This window comes from Meleagris gallopavo, chromosome 13, assembly GCF_905368555.1.
Source record: "Meleagris gallopavo chromosome 13, MGAL_WU_HG_1.1, whole genome shotgun sequence".
In the NCBI taxonomy this organism is placed as follows: Eukaryota; Metazoa; Chordata; class Aves; order Galliformes; family Phasianidae; genus Meleagris; species Meleagris gallopavo.
In genome coordinates, this window is record NC_139416.1 from 2,401,022 (window position 1) to 2,428,738 (window position 27,717).

The 27,717-nt window shown below is 40.5% G+C and overlaps 1 protein-coding gene across 6 annotated transcripts in view; it reads left to right on the plus strand.

The window, feature by feature from the left end:
* The first annotated feature begins 183 nt into the window (after positions 1 to 183).
* The window catches only part of SLC7A6 (solute carrier family 7 member 6), a 28,828-nt gene continuing 1,294 nt past the window's right edge, over positions 184 to 27,717 (plus strand). The window contains exons 1-11 of one of the 6 annotated variants that reach the window (XM_085235042.1): positions 412 to 552; positions 1,309 to 1,362; positions 3,731 to 3,854; positions 5,370 to 5,942; positions 10,341 to 10,466; positions 12,103 to 12,247; positions 14,514 to 14,637; positions 23,898 to 24,001; positions 25,034 to 25,130; positions 26,168 to 26,317; positions 26,934 to 27,117. In XM_085235042.1, coding sequence (XP_085091168.1) covers positions 5,411 to 5,942; positions 10,341 to 10,466; positions 12,103 to 12,247; positions 14,514 to 14,637; positions 23,898 to 24,001; positions 25,034 to 25,130; positions 26,168 to 26,317; positions 26,934 to 27,117 — 1,462 coding nt within the window. In that variant the 5' untranslated portion in view covers positions 412 to 552; positions 1,309 to 1,362; positions 3,731 to 3,854; positions 5,370 to 5,410. The other 5 variants (XM_085235041.1, XM_085235043.1, XM_085235040.1 and 2 more) reach the window with 5 other exon arrangements.

Here is a 27,717-nt window from a genome sequence, read left to right on the forward strand (position 1 = left end):
CTCATTTTGCCTTTCCCAATCCTTCTATAGCCCCATAATTTTTATTTGCCTGTAAAGCTTTTATCCCAGTGTATCCTATCGAAAAGTCCTCCCTCTGGCTCACCTGCTGGGGCTGCAGATAACAGCCGCAGAGACCAAGCCTATCACCCTGCTGTCTGGGGCCCTGACGTCTGTGAGGGAGCGGCTGGAAGCAGAACGGGGAGGTGAGGAAGGGGCCGAAGCAGCCGCCCGTGCCGAGGCGCCATGTCCCCACAGGGGCTGCGGGCGGGAACGGCCCTCCGCCGTCACAGCGCTGAGGCGGGAACGGCGCCGGCAGCGCCCAGCTCGATCTTGCTCCTGAGGGAAGGATGGGTCCCGGCCTCATTTGGAGCCGGGGCGTGGCGGGCTGGGGTTACCCGGCGGGGCCGGGCGAGAGCTCGGGGCCCGCGGCGGTTTCCTGCTGAGGGAGGGGCGGATCGTGACGGGCGCGGGGCTGCGAGGCGTAGCGGCCGCCATCGTGCGTGTGCGTTAAGGACCGAGCATCCCCGGAGCGCGGAGCCGGCGGGAGCGGAGGTAACGCGGGCAGCTGCGCCGGTGCAGCCGCCCGGAGCCGCGATGCGGGACCGGCCGGGCGGCGGGCAGCGGGCAGCGGGGTCCTTTCCGCAGCACCCGGGGCCGCCGCAGGTGCGGGAGCCGCGCGAGTTTGTCGCCGGGGCGCTGAGGGGCCGCGCTCGGCCCGCCCGGCTCCCGCCTCCGCCCTGAGGCGCCTCAGCGCTGAGGCGCGCGGCGGCCGCCGCGATTGCAGCCGGCGCTGCCCGGCGGGCTCGGAACGGCGCTCGGTTTGGCTCCTCAGGGAGAGAACAGCGGGGCCCCAGCAGCGCTATCCTCGTGCTTCCCGTGTTTGCTGGGGCGCGGGGTGTTGTGACGGCACACGGAGCCGTTGCCGCGCTGCGACGGCCGCAGCGGGAGCTGAGCTGTGTTAGCGTTACACACCGGCGTTACTGGGACTGCCGCGGCCTCTGTGCTGGGCGCTGCAGCTGTGTTTGTTCAGACATCCCCTCCCAGCAGCTGCCCCGCACCCTCCCTGGCTGAGGACGGTCTGCCGGGAACTCTGGAGTCGCTTTGAATTTCCATGGGAAGCGTGAGCAATGCGGAGCCGTAGTGCTACAGTGACGCGTTGTTTTCCACTCGTAGCTGGCTCCGTGCCACAGCTTTAAGGCTGGGTTTGAAATCTGCTCCTGAGATAGATCTGTATGGGATGGGTACTGTAGCAAAATTTGCCAAGTTGCTTGTGAGTGGGCTGATTTTTCCTTCGTCTGATGTTCACAGCCAGCCTCGGGGTTTCAGAGCACGTGGGTGGCTTTGCTGAACAGCTTCGCACAGGTGCGTATTTACTGATACACCATCAAGTGAATAATTGACCTAGAAATGACTCAATTTACTTGATAAACACACCTTGCCCTTTCTTGAAAACGGATATTAGAAGCTCATTTATTTGTTCTAAGGATCTGTGTTGGCTTATAGGATGTGAAGAGTGAGGCTGAGATGTGACACTGAGGGAGTGCAGTCAGTGGAAATGGTGGGGGTGGGTTGGGGTTGGGGGTCTCAGTGGACTTTTCCAACCTTAGTGACTGTGATTCTGTGTTCATGTATGGGAACTTGCAAGACTTGGCTGAACAGGTTAAATCTTTATGTTGAGGATTACTTTTGTCACAAGGCCTTCCTGTCTGCTGGCTGTGTGTGGCCTGGAAGGATTTTCCTCTCCCAGAAGCAATAAGAACCATCCTAGACAGACTAAGCCTTTCCCACATAAATGCTCAGACTGTGAAGCGCCTAAATACATACACTGCAAGGAATAGGCATTTCTGAGACTTACAACCTTTGCACTGTTGGTACTTAACTCCCTGAAGGCGTTTGTGCTGTTTGCTGGTGTAGAGCAGGCTTGACTCTTACCCGCAGGACCAACTGTTTAATTTCTTGACGGGAGTTTTACAGCTGGGATATGCAGATAGTCAGAGTATCTCTGTAAAGTTATGTTACAGTGAGGGTTAGTTCACATAGACAAGACAGCTGCAGAAGACAGAGGCAAGGATACTGGTCATCTCTCCTAGTGAGCAAGTATTGTACATGAGTGTTTGGTACTGGACATGGGCTCAAAGGTTTTCCCCACTATCTGGACAGCCACTGTTGTGCTGAGTGGGACAAAGGGGTCTTCGTCTATCCCTGTTCTTGAAGGAAGGTCATACTGTAATTCAGTGCTAGTGTTTGGTTAAAGGTACGTTAACCTTCATTAGTTCCTTTGGAATGTGACCAGTATGTGATAGGCCTTATCAGAATATGCACTTCTGAAGTGATCTTAATTTCAGATCATTACGTCCTGGTTTCCTGTTGAAGCTTTCTGTGTCAATGACACTGTTACTCCAGTAAAAATCCTGAGCAAATCAGCAAAAAGATTCCTCACAGCTGCAACCATCAGCAAAAACAAGAGGTTAAGACTTTGTATTGCACAAGGGTGAGTGGTGAAGAAATACACGTGTTAGCTTATGTGATGCCATAAGCCTGCATTAGCCTTAGCAGTCCTATGGCAGGGTTTTGGCAGTGTTAGACTTCTGTTTTTAGCTGGAATATTACAGAATTGCTGTGTGTTTGAAGACAGATATATATGCTTTCAGTTGGTTGAAGCTACTGGGTTTAGTTCCGGCTAAGTGAAGTTTGTAAACCAAAGAAACATCCCAAACCTGCTGGTAGTTTTGGTTCTGACCTAGGAGTAGTGTAATAAGACACCAGGCTCAGGGGAACAAGCAACTCCTGCCCTGAAGGCTTTAAGGGTATAAAACAAACAAGGTTAGAGAAGAGAACCAAATGCCAGATCTGGAGTGAGCTGATGAATGGACCTTCACGCAAACGTTAGATGTTGGCAGATACCCAAAGCTGTGAATAACAAAAGCAGACTTGAAGAGGAAGAAAAGTGTTAAGGGGAAAGTAAGTGAGCTTGGGAGGATATTGTGGTTGTTCTTTCTCAGGTAGGGGCAAGAAACAGTCAAGGTCATCAGTAACAAAGTTGTGTAGAACAGCAGTCACGTGCTGCTAATTGAGATGGAGGCATTTAAACAGTGATAGGGTCTGTACTTACAGGTAACTAAGTTTACTTCTGGACTTTGGACCGTGAAGTAAATGACAATATCTCTGTGTAGCACTTGCCTATGTGTGAAATAATCAAATTTGATTTAATTAGAATGATTCAATTGATTTGAATTAAATCATCAGAGTGCCTGATTATTCAAAGTCTTGCTCCCAAACGAGCAGTGCTTTGAAGGGTGTTCCAGGAAGAAATGGGAGTAGTGACTGGGGCACGTGGTGTAGCAAATCACAAATCTGTGTACTTACATATGGCACGTTTTCCAAATGGCAGTTGGATGCCATAGAAATATCAATAGTACTCTTATTTTCCCTGCTGGGATTTCTCCAGAGTGATTCCTTCAGGAATATGTTTGCAGCCAGTGTCCTGTCTGAGACAAAGTAGACACTTCAAGGTAAATTCCAATTTCAAATTCAGTGCTGTTTTTCTTGGTGACAGGTGTTCACAAATTAGTTATGAAGACACCCGCGTTGCTTACTTGTCCTGCTGTTTTACACATTTACGCTTCCTGATGGCTGAATCATATTTGTATTTGGTTATTATGTTTTGTACTACGCAATTATAACTGAACCTTCCCTTTCAAAGCAAACAGAATAATCTTACGACTTACAGGCTGTGCTGTTTTCTGAAGACTTAGCTCTACTACACCAATAACAGAAGATCAATCAGTCTGTGGTTGCAAACGCATTTGGCAGAAGCAGTGGAAGACAGGTGCATATTTAGGAAGAGTGGCCAGGTACAGACTAAATAACAAGGAGGACTGGTAACGACTGGTGAGCTGAACTTGCTTGAAATTTTCTTTGCAGTGTGACATATGAGCACACTCAAATGTGGAAATGAGGTGAATCCCTCTTCTCTAATTAGTTTAATTCTACTAGGGATGCACTGTTACAGCAGTCTAGCTTTTAAGTTCTGAAAGAGCAGAGTTTCTTGACAGATGGGAAGTTTTGGTCTAATTAAAAGTGTGAAATTGGATGGCATGTATTGACACTAGACAAGATGTTGACTTGTATAAACTGATAAAATGTGTGTTTAGCAATGAAGCATATTTAGAGTGTTTCTTTACTGAGGGAAGAAAATAAATGGGAAGGCGTTCAACCACACAGATTGAGGATCTCATTCTTCATTACTTAGAAGGACATGGTCTCTATTTTGATATGAAGGAACATTCATGTGAGTTGAAGAAAAATCGTTTTTCAGTTACTTTTTTATTAATTGATAATAGTCTTTATCCTTTTCATATCTTTAAAACTATTGAAGTTAAGTGCCATCAAGCCAAATTTCCTTTACTGCAGTATACAGTTGTTGGCTGGGTAATTAAGGAAAAGTTTGATTACTAAGTTTTCCCTCCAGGAAACTTCCTCTAACTGGATGAGCAAAACTTTGTATGTTTGTTTGCTACTAGATGCAGAGGTACCTGTGTGGTTTGAGTAGTTGCATGTTGTTCTATAGTAAAGGGCAGAAGGTTTAATGAGGAGCAGGTAGTGCATTCCAGTAGTTATGTAGGGTCTATACTTCATGCAGTCGATATCCTAGTAATCAAAGGTACACTTGCCATTTTGGTTAGTTTACATTCAGTGCTTTGAATTGGATGTACTGTGTTTTTTTCATGGGCAGGCTGCACTCCCAGATAATGCCAAAAAAATGAGGCAGTGGGAGCTGGGAACAGTGTTTCTTGGAGAAGGTTTAGGGTGGAAAAGCAAACTATTATGGGATACAAATCAGCAGTTAGATGAGGGGAATTCTGGACTGAGTGTCTCTTCCTGTTGCCCCTGGTAATAGCCTACGTTACGTTGGTAAAGCGTGCAGTCCTGCTCTTAGATTACTGACAACTTACCTGTGTAAGTATAGTCATTTGATGAATTTGTAAGTACTGCAGTAAATCTGTGTTCATGCTTCAGACTTCCAGTTTGGTCTTAAAATGCTTTCATTTATTTATGTTTCCTCATTTTGACTCTGCTCTTTTTCATCTGGGTAGTTCCTCAATTCTGTCCTTCCTACTTTTTTTTTTTCCCCCCAGAGGTAGAAATTTCTTTCTCTACTTAAATTATGCTGGCACTTGTATCATGCTGTGTGTATGTTGGTTTTTTTTTTTGTTTGCTTTAGCTACACATGGATTTCCCTTTGTGCAATGACACGTGAAGTAATAGAAGGGGATTTCACATAGGGTGGAAAGTTAGAAAGAAGGCTTGGCAAGGATGTTGCAGGATAACAATTTTTATCATGATTTCAGCTGTCTCTCTTGTTCTAGATCGCATTTTGGAGCCGTGGAGAATTCACAGCCCTTCCATAATGGGAGAAAGGACAGACTGTGCTAAGTCTCATAGTTCACTGGCTGAATACAGCCCTGTCAGTAAATCAGACAAGACAGATCCAAATGACCACTCTGAAGTACAGGATGGAAACCAAAACACGATGCAACTGAAGAAAGAAATATCTTTGCTAAACGGGATAAGCCTAATAGTAGGCAACATGATTGGTTCAGGTATTTTTGTCTCACCCAAAGGAGTTCTCATCTACAGCAAATCTTATGGATTGTCTCTAGTAATTTGGGCAATTGGAGGGATTTTTTCAGTCTTTGGAGCTCTCTGCTATGCCGAACTTGGAACCACTATTACAAAATCAGGAGCCAGTTATGCGTACATCTTGGAGTCATTTGGGAGCTTCATTGCTTTTATTCGTTTGTGGACCTCACTTCTAATTGTTGAGCCAACTAGTCAGGCAGTTATTGCAATCACCTTTGCTAACTACATAGTCCAACCTTTCTTCCCATCTTGTGATCCTCCGTATATTGCTTGTCGTCTCATAGCAGCTGCTTGTGAGTGTAAGTATTTCTACCATGGTAATTTTTTTTTTTTTATCTGCAGTTAAGTTTCATTTAATCAAATCCTACCAAATCCCAGTGTTGTGTACAGAAATGATTTGGGTTACACTAGGAAAAACAACTATTTCCAGCGTATGAACAACTTTGAAGTATTATTCTGTCAGTTGATGTGTTCTAATGCAGAGGCAGAACAGTGTTTAACTCTTCCAAGCTGACTTGGATGAGAAAAATGAAAAACAGGTTGGTTTTCCGTCAGAAAAATTAAATCAAACCCTAAGATATTCTTGGTGTGGTCTACGAGTTGTTCTTATGCTGTGAATTCTGCTGTAACTTATTTTTCAATAACTTCTCAATGTAGACATGATTAAGTAATTTCTCTGGTCGATTTTCAGAAGATCAGAGAATCACAGAATGGCTTGGGTTGGGAGGGGCATTAAAGGTGATCTAGTTCCAAACCCTGGTGGTCATCGTTCATTCAGGATTCTTTATACTTGTGATTAACACTAGCATCAAAAAAGTTGTACCTGGGCAGTAAGAAACCGGATGAGGTTCAACAAAAGCAAGTGTAGGGTCTTACACCTAGGGAGGAATAATTGCATGCACCAATACAGGCTGGGGGATGAGCTGCTGGAGAGGAGCTCTGCAGAGAGGGACCTGGGCATCCTGGTGGACGACAGATTGGCCATGAGCCAGCAATGTGCCCTCGTGGCCAAAAAGGCCAATGGCATTCTGGGGTGTATTAAGAAGAGCGTGTCCAGCAGGTCGAAGGAGGTGATCCTCCCCCTCTACTCTGCCCTGGTAAGGCCTCATCTGGAGTACTGTGTCCAGTTCTGGGCTCCCCAGTTCAAAAAAGACAGGGATCTCTTGGAAAGAGTCCAGCGGAGGGCCACAAAGATGGTGAAGGGCCTGGAGCATCTCCCCTATGAAGATAAGGCTGAGTGAACTGGGTCTGTTTAGCCTTGAGAAAAGACGACGGAGAGGGGACCTGATCCAGGTTTATAAATATCTGAGGTGTGGCGGCCATAGCGGTGAGGCCAGTCTCTTTTCAGTGGTACGTGGAGACAGGACGAGGGGAAACGGACATAAGCTGCAGCATAGGAAGTTTCGCATGAATGTGCGTAAGAACTTCTTCACGGTGAGGTGACGGAGCACTGGAACAGGCTGCCCAGGGAGGTTGTGGAGTCTCCTTCTCTGGAGATATTCAAGTCTCGCCTGGACGCCTACCTGTGCGACCTGGTGTAGGGAATCTGCTTTGGCAGGGGGGTTGGTCTCGATGATCTCTAGAGGTCCCTTCCAACCCCTACAATTCTGTGATTCTGTTGTAAAGCTGTTTTGAAATCAGGAAATCTTGTATGCAGATAGAACACTGAAATGTTTGTAATCAGATAGCTGGCTTGGTTAGTCAGTGTAGAGGAAAAACATCATGTACTTGAAGTCAGGATTGTTTTGCTGCGTGGAAAGAATGGAACTGATTGTACGAGGTGTGTTTTGATTTTAGGTATTTCATATTAAGTTTTTATTCTTCATACATGTTCTTCATTTCCAGTACAGAGTGAAAAATATCTTTCAGAAAGTCTGCATGGCAACCCTTGGTTACGTACTGTGCAGTCTCACTGCATGCTATGGAGCCTGCCCTCCCTGTCATCCTGATGTTCGTGTCATACAGCTGATAGGGAACTCAAGCTTTTTACTGCTGCAGGAAGGAGATGTGCTGTTCCTAGTTGGTTCCCTTCTGAAGCAACAGGGAGCCTGTTGAAATAGCTGTTGCGATGTGATGTTCCTTGTGTGGTTGTCTGTGTAGAACTGAGGGGAGGGAACAGGCACAGTAGCAGTGAGTGCTTCCAATAGCTGAGCTCTCTAATTGGTTGTAAACACTCCCTTCTCCATTTCTGGGGGGTTGATTTGTTATTGCTCGGAAAGCACTCACGTGGGCCAAGGGGCACAGCTAATGGGAAGAATAATGACATACTTACAAAAATATCTGTCAGCTTACTCAACTGTGTTCCCTCCCCACCCTCAGATGTATGAGCACATTTTGTTGTGACAGCTTCAGGCAGGAATGAAGGACCTGTAACATCATGTCCAGTTCCTTGAACAGGTACTGTCCCAAGGTATCCTGGCACAGATTTTTGCTAAGAGAGGAAATCTAGCACCTTTTGTTTTTTTCTTCCTCCCTCCCCTCCCCCCTTTCTTCTGAAGACATGACAGCAAGGTCACAGTCGTGGAGATGAAAGACTTATTCTAACTATCCATGCTGTGGTTTAAATGATTCTCTTGCCTTGTGTCAGTCTGAGGCCTGGAACTCATCCCTGCTCTCCAGCTTCATGTGGCTGTTGCTGCTGAAGCCTATGCTGCTCCCTGGCAGGGCTGAAGTTGTGTCATTCCGTACCTGTGGATAAGGTCAATTCTGTATTAATGAAGCTGCTGGCAGCCAAAGTCTGAACACTGGCTATGTATAGATTGAATGCGAGAATAGGTGGGCTCGTGGTGGTGTTTTGTTCTAACTGTAGCAACAGCAGTACTCTGGTGAGGTCTGTCTTAGACTTACACAGCTCTGCTTTGTCATTTGTTTTGGAAATTGGGTTGGCATCTGGTGCTGCAGAATTAAACATGGCAGTTCACAGCAACCTTAGGTAGCTAAATGATGTTAAGTTGAAGAAAACATGAGAGGATAATGTTATTAAAAGAAAGGACATGATTTGTTCCGATTCTTCATTGTTTTCTTTCATTTATCTTTTTTAAAGAGTCCAGAGACAGAATAACATTTTACCTGGAGAGCAAACCTTGACTCAGCATAAGAAAGCTAGTATGAGTTGCTCCTAATTGAAAATTCCTTAAAAAAATATTTGAGAAATACACCCTGAAATACAACCTGTGAGCAAACACTCTATAATACCAGTCATTTACTCTGAAGAGCAGAGACCAAGCAGAGGTTTTTTTTTTTTTCCTGAGGGTTCTTTGCTAGCTGGCAGTGCTGCCTTTTGAAATTTGATACAACTATTTTTCCCCTCTTGCCAAGCTCTGTGGAGTCTGGTTCAGCTGTTCTGCTGTACCCACACCAGCAATGAGATCATTACCTTTCTTTTGTTATCTTTTACATGATTACCCTTCTGTTTGGTAACTGTGCTTATTACATTTATATCTTAATAGGATCATATTATTTTTGGATTATGGGAAAGGAAATAATTTATCACATCTCTAATTTTGATTTGCTGCCACCTTACTTCTTGATTATCAAGTTGAATTTTTATGTATGCACATGTTTAAAAGACATAGCACAAGAAAATTCTACAGAGATAAAAACTGCAGTGGAACATAACCATGTTTTTGCTAGCTAGTGGAAGCACTGAGAACTGGAGGAAGATGCATAAGGGTTGGAATAAAAAATATAATGGTAATCTGGATAAGCAAAATGTTCACTGGCAGTATTTTATTGAGTAAAGGACACTGAAGCTACTGAACCTATGAAGTATTCAGCATTGGAGTTCAGGTTGGCTGTCTGCCTGAGGAAAAAGCAAAGTGTTGAGAGCTACAAAAACAATGTATTTCAACATTTTTGTGGGAAGTTGATCATATGAGTAAGTTTAGTCAGCTGCTGTTAGTAAAATGCTTGTGAAATCTGGAACTTAAGCTCCATTTCAATCATGTGAAATAGGTCTGACACTGATTTATTGTGGGGTAGAGGGAAGAATGTACTTTGAATATGCATTATTTGCCACTAGTTCCTAAAAATACAGAAACAGAATAGTTGGAAAAGTGTTGGAAAAGACCTTGAATATCATCTTGTTTCAATCCCCTGATGTAATATTGCATTAGTTACCATGTCATTTGGCCAGATCTATTCTAGTCTCAGTTGCTAATTCAGTATAACACAACTGGAAAAGAGCAATGAATTGCCTGTGACCGAGTTCTGTATTTTAAATACTTTGTGGTTGTTGAACTCATCCTCAGACTTAATAAAGAAGTGGGGAAAACCTTTTAAAGCACTATTTTAAATATTTACTTAAAGGATTTTTTGGATGATCTTTCATTTATCGGAATAATGGTAAATTTAAGTTAGTAATTTCATGCCTTGGTTTCTCTAGCTTCAAAATTGTTGCAGAATGTATCTGATGAGGGGTAGCCAGGAAATGGATCCTGTTTTTGGAGGACCACCAACGTGGGGAAAGTCTTTCCTTCCCTCTTTTGAAACTGTTTTCTGAGCCTTTAAAACATGTGTTTCCTCTGTTATTTGGTTTGTTTTCAACCAGTGTGTTTTCAGTACCTAAATACTGGTACTCTGCTTGGTTTAATCTAAGTAGTAGTATAACAGGTGAGTGCTTATTATATTTGAAAAATGAATTAAATTGAATAATGTTCACATTTCTTTTTAATATTTTTTCTTCTCCCCACTTCTAGGTCTTCTAACATTTGTAAATTGTGCCTATGTAAAATGGGGAACACGGGTGCAGGATATATTCACTTATGCTAAAGTTGCTGCTCTTATTGCTATCATCGTAACTGGAATTGTTAAAATATGCCAGGGTAAGCATATAATCATAGAGTAATATTACACTGTGATAAGCTATCCTATCTCAGTTGACTTTGAGCTAGGAGAAGGAAAGTAACTGATTGCTCAGCCATTTCATGCCATTTACTGCCTGTTGTAGGGAATAATAAAGGAAAACAGAAAAATACAGAGCTAGCAAAATACAGTAGGAGTGAAGAAAGCTGTGAATTCCTGTGCAAGAACATCTTACTTTGCACTGAGGTCAACTGAGTGTTGTTTTTACAAAATTAACTTAGTGCGGGTCAGAAGGTGACTGAACCTGAAGGTAGATAGACGTGTAAGAACATGTGACCAGATCTATGTGACAAAAGCTCATTGTTGTTTTTATGCTCAAATCCTGAGTGCTATTACGGCTGTTGGAAGTTAGAAATTTGGGGATTTTGTGTGTGTCTTGTCTGTGCTGGGCTTATGCCTTCAAGTTCAAGGAGGAAATTCTCAACCAAGTTTTATTCTTTGCTTTTCCCTTGAGGAGGATTTATTGCTGTGCTAACTTAGGCATGCTTAGAATAACTAGACATAACTTAAAATGAATAAAATTACCCTGCTTCAAATCTGCCACAAATGCCCTTTCCTGGGAGTCTGGCAGTTTATATCCCTTGCTCTAAGTGGTTACTGTTGAAAGAAACTACTGCGAATGGAGCAAGAATAGCATAGCTGAGCACCGTGCCAGAGTGCTCTGTCCTTAGCATGTCTGTTTCACTGATACTAAGCTTGTTCCATACGAACTTCTCCTTGGCTCATTTCTCTATTTCTAACTCAGCAGTTCCTCTGCCTCTGCTTATGCCAAGGGAATAGCAATCTGTGATGAGGATAAAAAGCAGGAAATAGATGTGAAGGTAGATAAGAGGTCTCGAATACTTCCCTGTCCAGTTCTGATGAAGTCTAAAGACTTTGGGATGCATAGTGCAGGGCACATTTTGGAGTGGCATAACAAGTTACCATTCTGTATTTGGTCTGTATGTGTAAAGTAGTCTGAATGTATACAGCTGCCAAGACGAGGAGTGTATTTTGATTTGTTGAAGGTCAAAAGCTAACATGCATTCTCACAAATGCTAGTACAAAAAACACACGTTTCCCTTTTAGCTTGAAAAATGTTTATCTCAGCAATACTTTATATTCTCTTTATTGTTCTGTTTTCTGTTATTAATAGATAAAACTTTTTTTTTTTTAAATCTGCTTTTATGTATTGTCATTGTTATCTGAAAACAACCCTAGTCTTTGTTTTATGCATAGGCTAAATGACTGGAAGTTTAAAAGGTTATAGCAGAAGAGAGTGAATTATTTTATAGTGTTATTAAAAGTCTGAGTATGATCACTGCTCCCTGTTTGTAGTTCAGCCTGAATCCAGTGTTCCTCAAGCTTTTGTGCCATTGTAGGCACGAAGGTGTGTTGTTATAGTAGTAGTGTCATCCACAGAGCATGGCTTGTAGTACCTTACGTGCTCTGCTTAGTCTCATGGCTGAAGCACAGAGTGGAAATGAAAAGAAGTGTTCAGTAAACAGCTTTGAAGAAGTTACGATTTCTGAGTTTTTGTGTCTGTGTGCCGAACTGAAAGAAATTACTTGGTATATTTGATTATCCTGCAGCTCATTCTGTCTTCTCTGTATGCAGGATATTCATCGCACTTTCAGAACTCTTTTGAGGGATCTTCTGTTGATATTGGAGACATTTCCCTCGCACTCTACTCTGCCTTGTTCTCTTATTCTGGTTGGGACACGCTCAATTTTGTGACTGAGGAGATCAAAAACCCAGAAAGGTGAGAGATCTGAGCTTCCTAAAACCTGGCTATTCCCAGCTGCTCATTTTGTATTTGTCTTTTGCTAATGAGTTCTAAACTTACACAGAAATGAATGAAAACTACTCCATGCTCTGATGGCAAGGCCATGGATAATCACCAGCTAAGAATTATTAGCTTTAATCAAAGTTGTGAGATCTAATGGGTCTAGATGATTGCAGAATGCTCTATTCAATGCTCGATAAGCTTTTAGTTCAAGCCAGCACATGCTGTTGGAGCGGGTCCAGAGGAGGGCCACTGAGATGAAGAGAGGGCTGGAGCACCTCTCCTATGTGAGGGAACTGGGCTTGGTTAGCTTGGAGAAGAGAAGGCTCCAGGAAAGCCTCATTGTGGCCTTCCAGTACTTGAAGGGAGCATGTGAACGGGAGGGGGAACGGCTGTTTATGAGGGTGGATGGTGATAGGACAAGGGGGAATGGTTCTAAACTGAGACAGGGGAGGTTTAGGTTGGATATTAGAAGGAAGGGTGGTGAGGCACTGGAACAGGTTGCCCAAGGAGGCTGTGGATGCCCCATCCCTGGAGGCATTCAAGGCCAGGCTGGATGTGGCTCTGGGCAGCCTGGGCTGCTGGTTGGTGACCCTGCACACAGCAGGAGGGTGGAACTGATGAGCATTGTGGTCCTTTGCAACCCAGGCCATTCTGTGATTCTGATACTTTTAGTTGCAACAGATGTTAATGCTGCACTGTAGTGGCTATGTAAGTCTGGGCTATGTTTATCTGTGCAATAATTCTAATTTAATATTGAAGAATGTTATCTTTTACATGAATGTCTGGTGTAAAAGTGTGACTGACTACACTAGTCCTGTTTGGTCATGAGTCTGTAAGCAGACACCTTTATGTTAAAAATAGAATGCCATTTGATTTTTTTTGCTTCCTATTATAAGCAACAGCTCAGATTGCTGTAGCTGGAAGATAAAGAACATGAGTTTTTGTTGTTTTCTTTCAATTCTCCCAGCACCGCACTTGTACAATTCCTTCTGTTTCCCTAGGGTTCTGTGCTGTGCATTTATTTAACAGTAGAGTTGTGTGTTAAAAATATAAAATAGTGGGTAATTATTTTTAATTCCAAAAATAACCACTTTTAGTCAAACTGAATTTCAGGTTGATGATAGTATTTCTTTAAATTGTCTTGCAAAGATTTATTATAGGTGTTTAGAACAGATGTCTATGTTATGTTTGCAATTAAAATGTTTGTTGTTTTTGCTCCTGCTGAAAGGCATCCCCTTCTGAGGGCTGTCCTTTCCCATCTCAGAATTAGTGTATTGTTCTGTGTTGACAATTGGGTAACACTTGTGTTAGGTGTATTGTTTGTGGGGAAAAAATGTCCCACAGGATACATGGCTGATGAAAACTTCTTTTGGTACGTTTGTTATTTACGGGCAGTAGTGCCTCACACAACTTTCATTGACAAATGAAGCTGATAAAATTCAAATTCCAGCTTTCTGCATTACCCTGACATTGAAAAATCTTCTGGAGTGTGCTTCATTTTTGTTTTGTGGGTTCTTTTGTTTATTTGCTTTTGTGTGTTTGTGTTGTTGTGTTCATGTCAGATGCTCATCTGTGTCACCATTCTGTTTTTTTGACTTTGAACTGAGTGACTGGGAGAGGAAGGCTGAAAGAAGTGCTGCGTATATCTGGTTTCAAGTCCAACCATGCACCTCACACTGCGAGTCCACCACTAAACCATGTCCATAATCACCAATATTAAGCAGCCTGCTTAGTTTGTTCTGTGCTGTGATGAGTGCAGATGAGATAAAAGCTTTTGCTTTGATGTAGTGGATCTCCATGCTCTCATTCTAGAGCTACAGCATTCTCCAGGCAGAATGAGTGCAATGGCTCAGTGCTCTGCCCCTCTGGATTCTATCTGTGGTGCTTAACATGGCCAGTAGGAAATAATGTAAGGCAGGTGGATTTGAAGGCTGTTGTCACTGATCTGGAAACCCTAAAGTTAGGGTGTTGAAGAACAGCATAGAATCTCTCTTTATACATAATTTATGTGAAGATGTACTACATTACATTTCTAATTCTGCTAGTATTCTGTATTAGAATTTCCAGTTTTGAAAGAAACCAAAGTCTTCCAGAGCTACCTAACTCTTCTACCTCTTTCTAACTCTTTATTTTATCTTCCTACCTTTCATCTCTAAGGTGAAGGATGCAAATCAGTGAGATAATTCTGTTACTGATTTTTTCCTTAGGCTGTGGGTTTTATTATTTCCTTGTCTTACAGGAACTTGCCCCTGGCTATTGCTGTGTCTATGCCAATTGTGACTGTCATCTACATTATGACCAATGTAGCTTACTATACAGTGCTGGATGTTCAAGCTGTTCTCTCAAGTGATGCTGTGGCAGTGGTAAGTTGACCGTGTAGCACTTTGCTGTGTTGCTCACCCTTCACTTCTTAGGGATGTGTTTCATGTGTTTCTCAAGCGGAACAAAACAGAAAAAAAAGTCCTTACTCTCCTGTAGTGCTTCAGTGAGTACAGAGAGAAGAAAAGACTCGCTGTGAAAAATCTTAACATGAAAAATAGTTAATGAAATCATGTGCAATAGTAATATATGAGCAGACTGAATAAAATAAGCTCGGATACAACTTGTTAATGTGTTTTGCACGGAAGCCAACAAGACTTGTGTGTTTTGAGCTGATTGTAAATTAGACTCATTAGTACATAATGGTCTTTTCTGTTCCTTCATGCTGTAGTATTTAAAAAGCTCAACATTCTGTTTGGGTATTCATTGGTGTGATGCATATCTGGAGAGGAATGTGTTGCATTAGCTGTGACAAAGTTTAGCTTTGTATCTCCTTTTCAATAACTTAAATCCCTGTCTTCCCAAGGTTGTATTAATTACAACAACAGCTTTTAATATTTAAATTTTTTTTTTTTTTGTATATGGATAGAAGTTCAAGTCCAGTTAAAGTATAAAGCTTCTTAAAATGAAGGCTGGACAAAACATGTTTTATACTCAAAGCTGGTCATTATACAAAAGTGAAGGGGTTTTATTTTGTTTTGCTTCCTTTTCCTGTAGCTGTAATTCTGATTACTGTATCCTTTAGATTTTAGGGGCAAAATCTCACCACCTGTCTGGATATTTACATCGGAGGAAAAGAAATAGCCTTCCTCCCCTTTATATTCCCATGTAGCTTCTAAAATTTAAGTAGCTAGACAATGGGCAGAGAGAGTTAAATTAATCAAAATAAAGGAAATACACACTTGGTTCCCAGAAAGGATTACTGTGATAAAACCTGGTTTAGCCAATCAGCAAACGCTTGTATAAATGCATTTGGACAGAAAGTTAGGCAAGAGCACTTATCTGACATATTTAAAACTTGAAGTATTGGGGTAAGCTTGCAAAATAGTTTATGGTAAATGTGAGTTGTAAGCTGTTGTCTCAAAAGTAGTTATGCAGACATTTATTTCAAAACATAGTGAAAGTAGATAAATTCTAATTCTTGGCCTCCTCCTAATTTGAATGTAGAAATGGCAAGTTGTCATAAAATGCATCATTATAGACCTGATGAAACACTTCAGAATGAAACAAGAGAAGACAAGGATGGAAAATATTTAATTTTGAGTCAGCATGTAGGAAGGGTAATAATGTCTCCGGGAATGTTTCTGTTGTAGGCTATGGTATCCCGTACATAGTATCTTCCAGTGACTCTCAATAGTATTTTAAATTATTCTCTATAATGAATTAATCCAGACAAAACTAAAAGCACTATGAAGTCCTCTGTCTGTCATGACTTCAGGAAAGCAATACACTATTGTTTTTTGTAGAAAATCTGGAAAATATTTTGTTTTGACAGCAATGAAACTCTCCAGAGCAGGCTGCCCACCAAGAGCACGCTGTGTTTACTGCTCAGCTCCTGGCCATTGCCAGCACAGAGGGTTTACACAGCTGTTTGGTGAACGGCACCAGGAAGACTGATCCACCTTGGGAACTTTGAGGGAATGGTTCAGTCTGTGGCCCGTCCAGTCTCTGTGGCTGTGTAGAGCACGTGGTTGCACTGCAGGAGGAATGAGTGACTAGATAAAGAAGGGATCAGGGATGCCTGGACATTAACATGCAGGTGAAACCCAAGGCTAATTCTTTGTGATTTTACCTTCATATAGTTATTTGACATGGTTTTAGATAAGTGAGTGTATATTTATTTGTGTATATATACCTTTGTGTGTATATACATATATACACAGTGTAATCTTAATGAAATTGCAGTGCTCCTGATCTTCTATTATGGGATGCATGTGAAAATGGAAGATTAAAAAGAGAAGGAAGGTGACTTAATCCTCAGTAATCTAGTTGCTTGCTGACATATTAGGTGACTAGAATATGAATGAAAATGGGCTTGAGATTCTTGTGGTAGTTTTAATGGAACTTAATTAGATGATTGACTTTAGACATTTAAGGCTGTGCTTTTTCATTAGATCTCAGGATTGCCAAATACTTGCACTTAAAAGTTTAACTACACTAAAGGCATAACTGTCTAAAGGCATTTTTGCTGAGACGCTATCGGCTGGCAAACAGTGTTTTGTTGAGTGCCAGTTCTTTCATCCCTTTTAGAATGAAAAGGTGGAAGTTCAGCTGAACTTAACAAGTGACTCATTAATGATTCCTTTTTGTTGCTGATACAAATTCAATTGCCCAGTTCTAGAAACCAATTTTAAGCTTGGTCTGCTAATATATTAACAATTAATGTGGACCTCAGCAAGGAATGGGGTAGAGTAGAACTGATGATCTGACACACACACACTGTGTAATACTGCTGATATTTCAGATTGCAGTAAATGAATGCAGAAGGTGTGCTCTTGGAATATATCTTCTGGTTTAGCTTGTCCTAAAAGGGAAGCTGCCCTTAGCTCTGAGACTGCTGAGCAGTGCAAACCATTAAGCAGCAAGTGGCAATACCTGGGAGAGTTTCTTCATGAGTGCATTTGTAGCCTATGTGAGCAGACCACACGTGATGTGTGACACAGACAGCTGTAGTTTCCTTTTTATCTTGTAGGTAGTGGTTGCATGAAAATTACTATAAGGAATTTTTAAAGAAAAATTTCAATAATGTTGCTGCATTTCAGAATCTTCTGTGTAGTAAAGCAGCTGCTAAACTTAGCCTGTCTGCATCTATCTGGGAAGGAGTATATTCAGTTCAGTTAGACAGCTGTGAGCTAGGAGCATGCCACCAGTTTCTAAATGAGGAGAGGAAAGGTTCCAAGTAAAAGAAATGTAGCAGTAGTGCGTCTTTGCACATCACCTTGCATTCTATTTTTCTTAATGGCTGAGAGGTGAAAGAGATCTTACCAAGGACTGATAGGAAACTAAATGATACAATGTCCTTCCTTTTAGTTCAGTAAGAGCTTTGCTTCTGGTTTAATTCGACTGTCAGAGCTAAGAAACTCAGTTTCTTAAAGCTCTTTTTTGTTGAAGTGAGTGAAGTAAAGTGGCAACAGCTAGCTTAGGAGTCTGCAAATGCTTTTCAGCCATTTGCTGATCATGAGAAAACCACTTCCTTTCTCAATGATTCCTGTCTGTGTTTCAGTTCTCTCTTCTGTTTCACTTCTGTATGCAAACCATCGCAACCGTTGCTGTTGAGTTTTATGCACATGAAGCAGTTCAGTTCCTCTGTAGCAAAAACACATATAGAAAAAAGTGTAGAAATTTTATTTCAGTTTCCCATGTCCTTGAACAGCTATTTTTTGCAATTAAGAGTGCCATTGTGATTTTTGTTCATGAAGAGGGCAGCTGGCTCCTCAGTCACTTGATCTTTTTTGGACTACCTCATATTCTAACAGGGAAGAGTGTACTAGCTGGCCTACCTTGTGAACATAGCTTGTTATCTGCTTCTTCTGTGTGGTCGTGTCTTTTTTTCTTTTTTCTGTCTGGTTGATTGAATTCATACAATGGGTAATATTTGGCAGCTTACTTCTAGTCAGAAAAACTAAAAATGCTTTGTGATAGAAGCAGCTGATTGCTCTGCATAGCTGGCTGTCATCTTTCACGAGGCTGTACAGCTCAGTCATCTTTATTCCAAATCTACAGCCAATTTCAACCATGTCTTTGAATTCTATCTTGTGAATCCAGCACTGATCAGTCCAACTTAACCTGATGTGCTCATATTCTAAAACAGACTTGCTTTGCTTTGGCATACCTCCTTCTCCAGTGAAATAGAAACGTGGAGTCTGTGTGACTTAATGGTTTAAATTTTCCATGGTGGACAGTTGAACAACTTTTGAAATGTTCTTTTTTCTGAGTTTAGCCAGAAACTGCCAAATTACTATTAGACCTTGTGTGTTACTTCCCTTACTTTATTTGGCCAGTCAGTGGCTTCTTTCCTGAAAAGGGAAACCTGCTTGTCTTTAGCTGCCTGTGTCACATCCACCATCCTTGGTTATGCTCTCACCTCCCAGTAAGGTTCCTTTGGATGAAATGCATATTCTGTACCTTATAATGGAAGAACTGTTTATTAGAATTATCAATAATACAAGGAGATAATTATGCCTCTTTAAATAATTCAACCAACAGAATGGCAGATGAAACAAGAATGACAGGAGATCTGAACAGTTTTTTCTTTAATGCCTTTCTATGTCACCTTTATGATTTTCTGGCTGTGCTTCCAGTTGATGTTCTTCCTCTCTCCTGTCTTTATAATATGCAACAATAAATCTAGCTTGGTCAAACTGAGCAGATATCATACAGTATCTTGACAAATGTGATCTATGACAGCAAGAAACCTGATGTGCTCAGTGGCTTTTTTATTTGGGCAGCTTCCTGATCACCATAGATCCTGGTCTGTGTTTCCACAGAGTCACAGAATGGTCAGGGTTGGAAGGGACCTCAAGGATCATGAATCTCCAACCCCTCTGCTACTTGTTTCCCTTAGGAATTAGCCCTTGAAGAGAGAAGCTGAAAACTGAGAAATCAGTTCAGCCTGCCAAATCTTGTAATGCGTGGATGCGTTTATACTCTGCCTCAAGAGAAAAGTCATAACAGAATTAACTGACCTTCCTAGATACCAGCCAGACTGCTCATTATCTCTTTCACGTTATATATGAGGTAAATATGGGTAAGAATGTTGTAGAACTGAGCCTGGAAAAGCTTGCATGTACAATAAGGTCTTGAAATGAGCTATTTAAAGAGGCTCTGTAGATACCTTTCAAGCCTTCCTAATCAAAATACCTCCCAATCTTTCAGTGTAGCTTTGTATAAATTTCTGGTTCCTGCTAGATTACATTCTCTTTGCATTTATCCATCTGATCAGTACTGTTTTTCTGACTTGCCAGCATTGCTCCCTGTGCTCTCAGAGCAGTCTGAGATTTTTCATGTGCACTTTTATGTGCAGCCAAGTATGATGAAGCAGTTCTCATCTTCTGGTTCCTGAAATAAATGTGGATCTTTCTAATTGTCTTGCGTGCCTGAATTACTGGGTGTGAGGTGGTATCCTGTGTGTTTTGTTGTGGCAGCTCTTTATGTGGAATAACTCCTGCTGCATTTAGTTCAGGGCATTCATATAGAACTATTGTTTGGGCACTTAAAAGGATAAAATGTTCTTGCAACCATTCACTGAGTACCAGCTGATGATCATGAGATCAAACTAAGCCAGATCAAAAATGTAGTTAGATTAGTCATTCATGTCTTTAAACGAAGCTGTAATTCAATAGTTCTTCTGGGAGTAAAAAATAACATTTCAGTAGTGAGGAAATGAGGGCAGTTCAGCTGAGAAGTGCATGGCTGGGAGCACCTGACTTCTTTCTTCATTATTTTTCCTTGTTGATGGTCTGGGAAGAAAGTCAGAATGAAGGAAGTGATTCTAGGTGCATGTCTTTCTACACTGTGTGTGTATGTATGTGTATCTTACATGTCCAATGTATGGGAGGGCATGAAAAGACATTATCTGTAATTGCAAGCGCTGCGTGAGCCACTGAATTCTTTTATGTTTCCTAGCTATTAGGAACAGTTGTAGTTGAAGTCTGGGCTACAGGGCTTGACAGACTATAGCAGAGATGACAATTTAATCTCTTAATCCTTCTTGCTCTTTAGACTTTCTCAGAAGAAACCTGAGAAGAAATCCATCCCCATAGTGGTGGCTTTCTCCTGTTATGGTGGACTAAATGCTTCTGCTATAGCTGCCTCCAGGTAGGCTCCTCTGTCATCCTCCACATACCCCTCCAAATGCTCTATTCTTTCCCCTGTTGCCAGCTCATTTGTTTTTATAAATGCACTTCACTGCTCCCAGAAGTAGTGGTAGTTGAAGTGGAATTGGTCAGATGCTCAGCTCAGAGCCCAGCCCCAGCTCGTTTATGGAGGATTCATGGTTGTAAAATTACAATGTTAGCAGAAAGCAGCCACTAACTCTTCTCCCTCCCCTTTTGTTTTCTCTTGGCATACTGCACGTGGTGTATGTGCTTGATAACTTGACTGGTTTTTGTATTTTTCTCTGTCCTTCTTATGCAGAATAACCATCTGTTGTGCACGCAGTTGAATGCTTATCATGGCCACTTTTACCTTTCAGTAACATCCCCTGCTAAAGAAACACTATAGCATAGCCTTGGTGAAGACATTTCTTAGCATCTGTCAAAATAAAGTGTTGGAGGATTTACTAGTATGTAAGTGAAGGATAAAAGTGTGATTTATGTATTAGTAGTAATGTAAGAACTTGGCTGATTTTTTTAGTTATATTTTTAATGTTGAAAGCAAGATGAGAAGACATCTGCACAAAACTTTTGGGACTATACCTGCCATATTAAACTAGGCACTATCTCTACTATCTCTAGAAAGTTCACTTCAGATACCATTCAACTGAGACAGGTCTACTTGGCAGACCAAGCTGAATTTTATAGATCATTCTGAATTAAAATACTCTTTTGCCTTTCCTTACCTAGTAAAGTTAAGCTCTTACTGCTAATGCTCCACCCTCTGTTCTCTCAAGAATCTCATTCAGAGCATTAGAAAATAAATCAGAAATGACAGTGTGGATAAAGGCCCTGGCTTGGTTACTCTCTCTTTCAAAGGGGCTGACTGGTACAGATCCAGGAAAATTGATGATTTAGCCTTTGAGATGGATCAATAGTTCTTACATATCTCGCTGTGACAAGTCTGCTTCTGGAATACACTGACTGTGCAACATCTTCATCTGTGTATAATCTGTGGAAGTGATACCATAGCTTTGCCTTAATGCTCTCTGGGTTTTATGCTCATATGACTGACTTCTGTTTTTCAAGATGTGTAAAATAACATTAGCATATCTTAAAAAAATAGGATATGCATGATAGGATGGAAATGGACTTTGAGTTACTTTTACATTTGGCATTCTGCAATGGCTCTGTATTAAATGTTACAAAAGGAATTGGAAAACACAAAGAACTAACAAAAAACCTACCTTTTGAGGAAGGAGATTCTTCAGCTAATTTGCATCCTGTAGCGTAAAACTACATCTTTATGTTTTCCTTCTCTTTTTTAACTGCAGCTGTTAACGTTACTTACCCAAATGCTTATCATTTAAGCAACTTTACTAAACAACTTAATCATGTTGAGTGATTTCTGTATTGTAGCTTTGCATATTGAAAAAAATCCTCTGACAGTTACAAGGTTGGTATCTAACTTCACTTGCTGTTTGGCTTTGGAAATGAGGCACTCCTGGCTTAAGCCATCCTTTAAAATGATTGAACATCCTTGTAACAGTTGTCTGTTAGAATTTTCACCTAATCCTCACTCTTAACCTGTTCTGGAGAAGTTGTAATAACTCAGTGAAAGCATTACAAGATACGTTCTGCTTTGTGAGATAAGATTTATGAGAGATAAAGATCTGAGAAAAACACTGAATTCTTGTAGTTAATTTTCAGCAGCAAAAATCTTTGATATATATTAATGTAAATTATTACTTGCTTTTTTTGTTTCGGTGGACTGAAAATGGGCAACCCATGGTAGCCAATTTTTATAACTTCTGTGGGAGTTTGTGTGTGTGAATTTTTCTTCTCCCCTGTGTTGATGGAGAGGGAACATATGCTATTGTGTCCAAAAAATGAGAGGTCAGGAGAAGCAGTGCTTAGTAAGAATTAGGTTGAGTTTCACAGTTAACTTTGAACCTTTTGGCAACGCTCTCACTGAAGTGACCATGTGCTTTTGTGCTGTTCCTTAGCAGCAGGAAATCCTATTGTCTTTGAGGTTGAACTAGATTTCACAAAAGGATGGAATATGTTTTCCTTTTTAATGTGGATGGTAGTGTACAGCTAAGCAGAATGGGATTCTGAACCTTCACCAGGATGATGTGCTGAACAAAGAACTTTTGTCAGCCCAGCCAAAAAAAAACCAAAAAACAAAAAAAAAAACAGGAAACCTTTAATGACATAAAACCAAAACCTGGCCAGTTAATTATTCTGCATTAGATTGAAGCTATATGCAGAGTTTTGTTTAAAAAAAAAATAAATAAATCACCCATTGCATTAAAAAAAAAAACCAATTGAATTTAATGTAGGTTTTAATCAAACCGTTCCAAAATCATATCATAATGCATTGCTTTTGTTAATCTTGTTCCTGGAACAGCTAAATCAAAAATTGACCACTGTTAAAGCCAGCTTTATGTTCTACCAACAAAGGCCATTTCTGAGTAGTAGTTCAAAGGGGAGGCCAACAGGGAGGTGGTTCAAAGTATCAGGATATTAAAAACTGATCCAAAGGAAAAGTTTGTAGTAGAAAAGAGAGATCTATAGAAAGCTGAGCTAGATTATAGGCTTCTTCTGATGGTCTTAAGCAGTAAAGAGAGCTGAAGGAGTGGTATAGAGAGAGGTGTGTAAGATATGTAAGTGACTGCTACCTGCTGAGATGTAAGATATTTACTGTGTATGTCCTAATACCCACAAAATCTTGGTGGTGGTGTTTTTGAACACACTTGTGTAATTCATATATTGCTGTTCCATAGTGATGGGATAAGGCTAATGCAGGCCTTATCCCATCACTACTTTGACTGTTAGTTTGCATCAGGAAAAGGAATAATGGAAGTAATGAGTTACCATAATATGATGCAAATTAGCATCTATGTGCACTTTGCTTCTCTGATCACTGGTGGTCAGTGCCTCTTACTGCTTGCTGTGAAACTGTGGGGCTTCAGGCTCCTTAGCTTTGGTACTGTACTATGGAAGATCACATCACAGCTGGCCTGCAGTATTGCCTAGCACCACTAACAAATGACTGCCTGAAAAACTACTTCCTCTATTAGCTGCCTCGTTGTGAGACTAGAGCCCAGGGGTCCTGATGACAGAGCTGAAGAGCAAAAACAAATTGCATAGGAAATTAGAAAAGCAAGAGAAGAAAGTAGTCAGTATGCTATACCCGAGTTTATTAATGATGTTAGACATAATCAGATGTACAAGATTAGTGAGAAAATTGTAAGAACACTGCTGTCTTCTGTGAGAATTATTTTGCAAACAGAAAATGTGAGTCCACGTGCTTGGTAAAGAGTTCTGTTCTTGTTTAGAATGAAGAAATAATGAGAAATGCTGTGTGCTGCATTATGTATTGTCCCTACTATGTTATTATTTTTCCATATAAACTTACAATAAAAGCTTTGATTACATTGTTTTAGTTTTGTTACAGATATTTTCATGTTTGTTTTTTCTTTTATCAGACATTTGCTGACGAGGTGTTTGGGATCTTCAGTTGGACAATTCCAATTGCTGTAGCCTTTTCTTGTTTTGGTGGACTTAATGCTTCCATTCTAGCATCATCAAGGTATCTCTTTTTGTTTAAGGAAGAAAATGTTCTTCAGTATTCTTGTGTGTTACTATTGCAGTCATCTGTTATGAGTGGCAAAAGCGGTGTCATACTGGAACCTGTAACACATAGCTGCAATAAAATAACAGATGATGTAAACTGCAGTGTGGGTAGATGTAGCACTGCCTTACTTCCCCAAAGCTTCTGTATCTGTGATGTAGACTACAACTAAAGGTCAAATGAATGTTGTCTACAAGGCAAGTTCTCATGTCTTCTAATTATGTGAATTGAATTATCATCCACTTTACTTGATAAGAGTTCTTACAGCAAATTCTTGTTTTTAAATGTATTCACTTTGAACTTACTTTCTAATCATAGTATCTTTTTCTCCAAGTAAAAGTTTTGAAAGTTGTTACTATTAAGCTTTAGCCCAAAACCATAGAATGTAATATAGAATCTTTTTTCCTGAGCACTGATTATAGGCGTAGCTACTGGTTTTAAATAATTTGTTCAAGCATTTTAACATCCTTCTCCGTCACTGAATATATGCACAGTGTCTCTACGTAGAACAAACATGATCTGGTGAATCACAGAGTAGTTTACGGTTGACAGTAAAGTCAGACATGATTGGTTTATGACCAGATCTCTAGAAAGATCTCACTTAACTATACACCCATCTCTTCTGGTTGTCACTGAAAACTGTTCTGCTGTGAACTGCAATGTTTTCACAGTAGATTTTAGATTTATTTTTTTTTTTAAACAGTGATAGAGCTTTATTTCACTTTCTATAGACATTATTTTGTATGGAGGATGGTTTTCTAAAAAGTGGTTGTTAATGACATGTTCCTAAAAGCTTATATATCTTTTTAATGGTTGTTGTAAAGTGCACTTTACAAGAGAGGCTGAGTCCATTTCCTAGTTTAAAGTATGAAAATTTAGTAGTATAAACACATACTTACAATGCTAAGTATGGTTAATTTTTTTTTTCTTGTAATTTGTTCTTTCTGGTCTTATGGCCTCAATATCTACTTTGTGATTTTTTTTTTTAAGGCTGTTTTTTGTAGGATCTCGAGAAGGTCACCTTCCTGATCTGTTGTCTATGATCCATATAGAGAGGTTCACACCTGTGCCAGCACTGCTCTTCAATGTAAGTTACTTTTATTTTCAACAGTCTAGATCCACATGAATTATATAGAAGAAAACCTTGTTTCTACATAGGCTGGAATGAGACAATAGAGGAAATTAGTACAGAACTGAGTAACAGTCTCAAAAGAATTTCTTAACTTAAAAAAGAAAAAAACCCACAACCTGCTGTACTCCTGTTACAGTCAAAAAGATCAGCATGGTGGATGGGTAATATGGGAGTGCAGTAGCAAAGGGACTAACACAAATGGAATGGTGTTACAAAAGAGAAGTACTCACCCATCTCTGAAGATCTAGGCTCACATGAAAACTCCACAAGGGAGGAGTCTCCAACCAGAGATCCTTTCTCAGTGGCAGTCAGCCCTTAAATGAGGTCTAAGAGAGGTGCAGCTGGGCTCCACCCCTTGCAGTCACACAGCTGAATTTCCTTTACCTCTGCTCCCAGGGCTGACCGGGTCCTTTCCCCAGGTGCTCCATCAGTGGTTCAGGCTGGGACTCAACAGTTCCCATACAACTAACAACAAAGAAAGTTGAAAGTGACTGAATGTGATTGATTATTTTGTTGGGTGACTGTTGTGTAAGATCTGTTAGCAGACTTGTTTCCTCTAAGCTAACTACAGATAAAACAGTTCATAAAATTAGTATGTGGCTTCTGTATGCAAATTAAACTGAGGATGAAGATATTATCAACTGTAAAAATTCAGTTACTGTATAACCTAGCATACTGATAAAAACCTCTAATGCATACTAAAGAGTTATTACAAACTGATATGGAGTAAGAAATTCTTCTAATCATGGCCAAATTGTAAGAAGCATGGTACTTGTACTCCTGTCTCCATGGGAAACATCAGTAAATCAGCAGTGGGAATATTCAGAAATAATTGTTTAGTTGATAGCACAAGAGAGAACTTCAGATTGACTGTTATCAAGGTGATTTCTGAGACTGCAGATTTTGAGGGAGGCATAAAATCATACTGAAGCAGCATAAACAGTGTGTTTCAAACTTCTCTTGTTCATCTCAGTCCTATTCTTTTCTGACAGTGTGCTATGACCCTAATTTATCTGGCTGTGCAAGATGTCTTCAAGCTTATTAATTACTTCAGTTTCAGTTACTGGTTTTTTGTTGGTCTGTCTATTGCTGGTCAATTATATCTACGTTGGAAGGAACCAAATCGAGCCAGGCCACTTAAGGTAAAATTTACTTATACAGAATTGTTTTAAATCTCTCTGTTTTCTGTAACTTTAGTGCACTAAGATCTGTACCACGCTCGTTATGCCCAAAGCTTACAAGTTGATCAGGACATGAAACGTCTTCCATATTCTCCAGTGGAACATAGCTTGCTAGTTAGGTGAGAATAAGTAGGTACTGTAATAGTGTGCTCTTTTTTTGTATGTTAGCTCAGGCAGTATCCCATCTCTCTGTCAACTGAAAAATGTCCCAGTAGGCTAACGTAGTAGGGAACCTTTTTTTCCTTAAAATAGTTTTCATTAGGTTAGAATGCTTAAGTTAATTCTGTCACTGTAGACCACATTTAACTCTGTTGGTGTTTCAGTTTAATATCTGATCCTCATATCATCATCTCCTGCCTAGAGTTTATATGCCTCGTGACAAAGTCCTTGTTTCCTCTGATTGAATAGATTTGTTTAAAAACATACCATTCTGCTACACTTTCTTTGGACTTACCATACCTCATTTTGCCTTGCAATTTTTAGCAGCAGTTGTCTTGAACTGTAACTGTCACCAAAACACATGCAATTGTAGGTAATAGTTATCTCAATAATGTTGTGTTATTTTTTCCGTCTCCAGCTCAGCGTGGTTTTCCCAATAATATTCTGCATATGCTCAGTATTTCTCGTGGTTGTGCCACTCTATAGTGACACCATAAATTCACTGATTGGAATTGCCATTGCTTTATCTGGGATTCCAGTCTTTTTTCTGGGAGTCTATTTACCTGCATCAAGGAGACCTCAGTTTATCAACAAGATTTTAGGTAAGTCTCTTCATAGATTAGATGTTATTAGGAAAGAGAAAAATGTAGTGAGTAAATCTGAGTTCCTTGCTGAAAAGAGTTGTAGTGGATTGACTCCAATTGGTTGCTCAGCACCCACAGAGCTCCCCACCCTCTGCAGCAGGAAGGGGAAAGGGTAGGAAGAAGAAAAGCAAGAAAACAGTGTTACTGACACTGTTTTAGCCACAAATCTAAAGCACAGCACCATATGGTCTGCTATGAAGAATGTTATCTGCATCCCAGCTAGACCTAGTGAAAAGGGATGCTGAGTTTGTTTGCTTATACATTCAATTTTTATTCACTATATATTTAAAATACCATCCTCTTTCTACAGATTTTGTCCTCAGTTTTTAAACACCCTGGTCTAATCTAGCACATTAAAAGTTTTTTGTTTTTTTTTTGTTTTAAATTAAGGCTGATTATAGTAAAAGGGCTGGATGTTCTTGGCTATGCAAATAAACTGTCTTGCTGTACTGTATCAGTCATTTAAAGATGCTGTTTATGTCAGATACAGATTGAATTTTCCTTCAGTTGAATCACTGCAGTTAAATGATACATTTCTTTCAGCACTGCACTGTTATC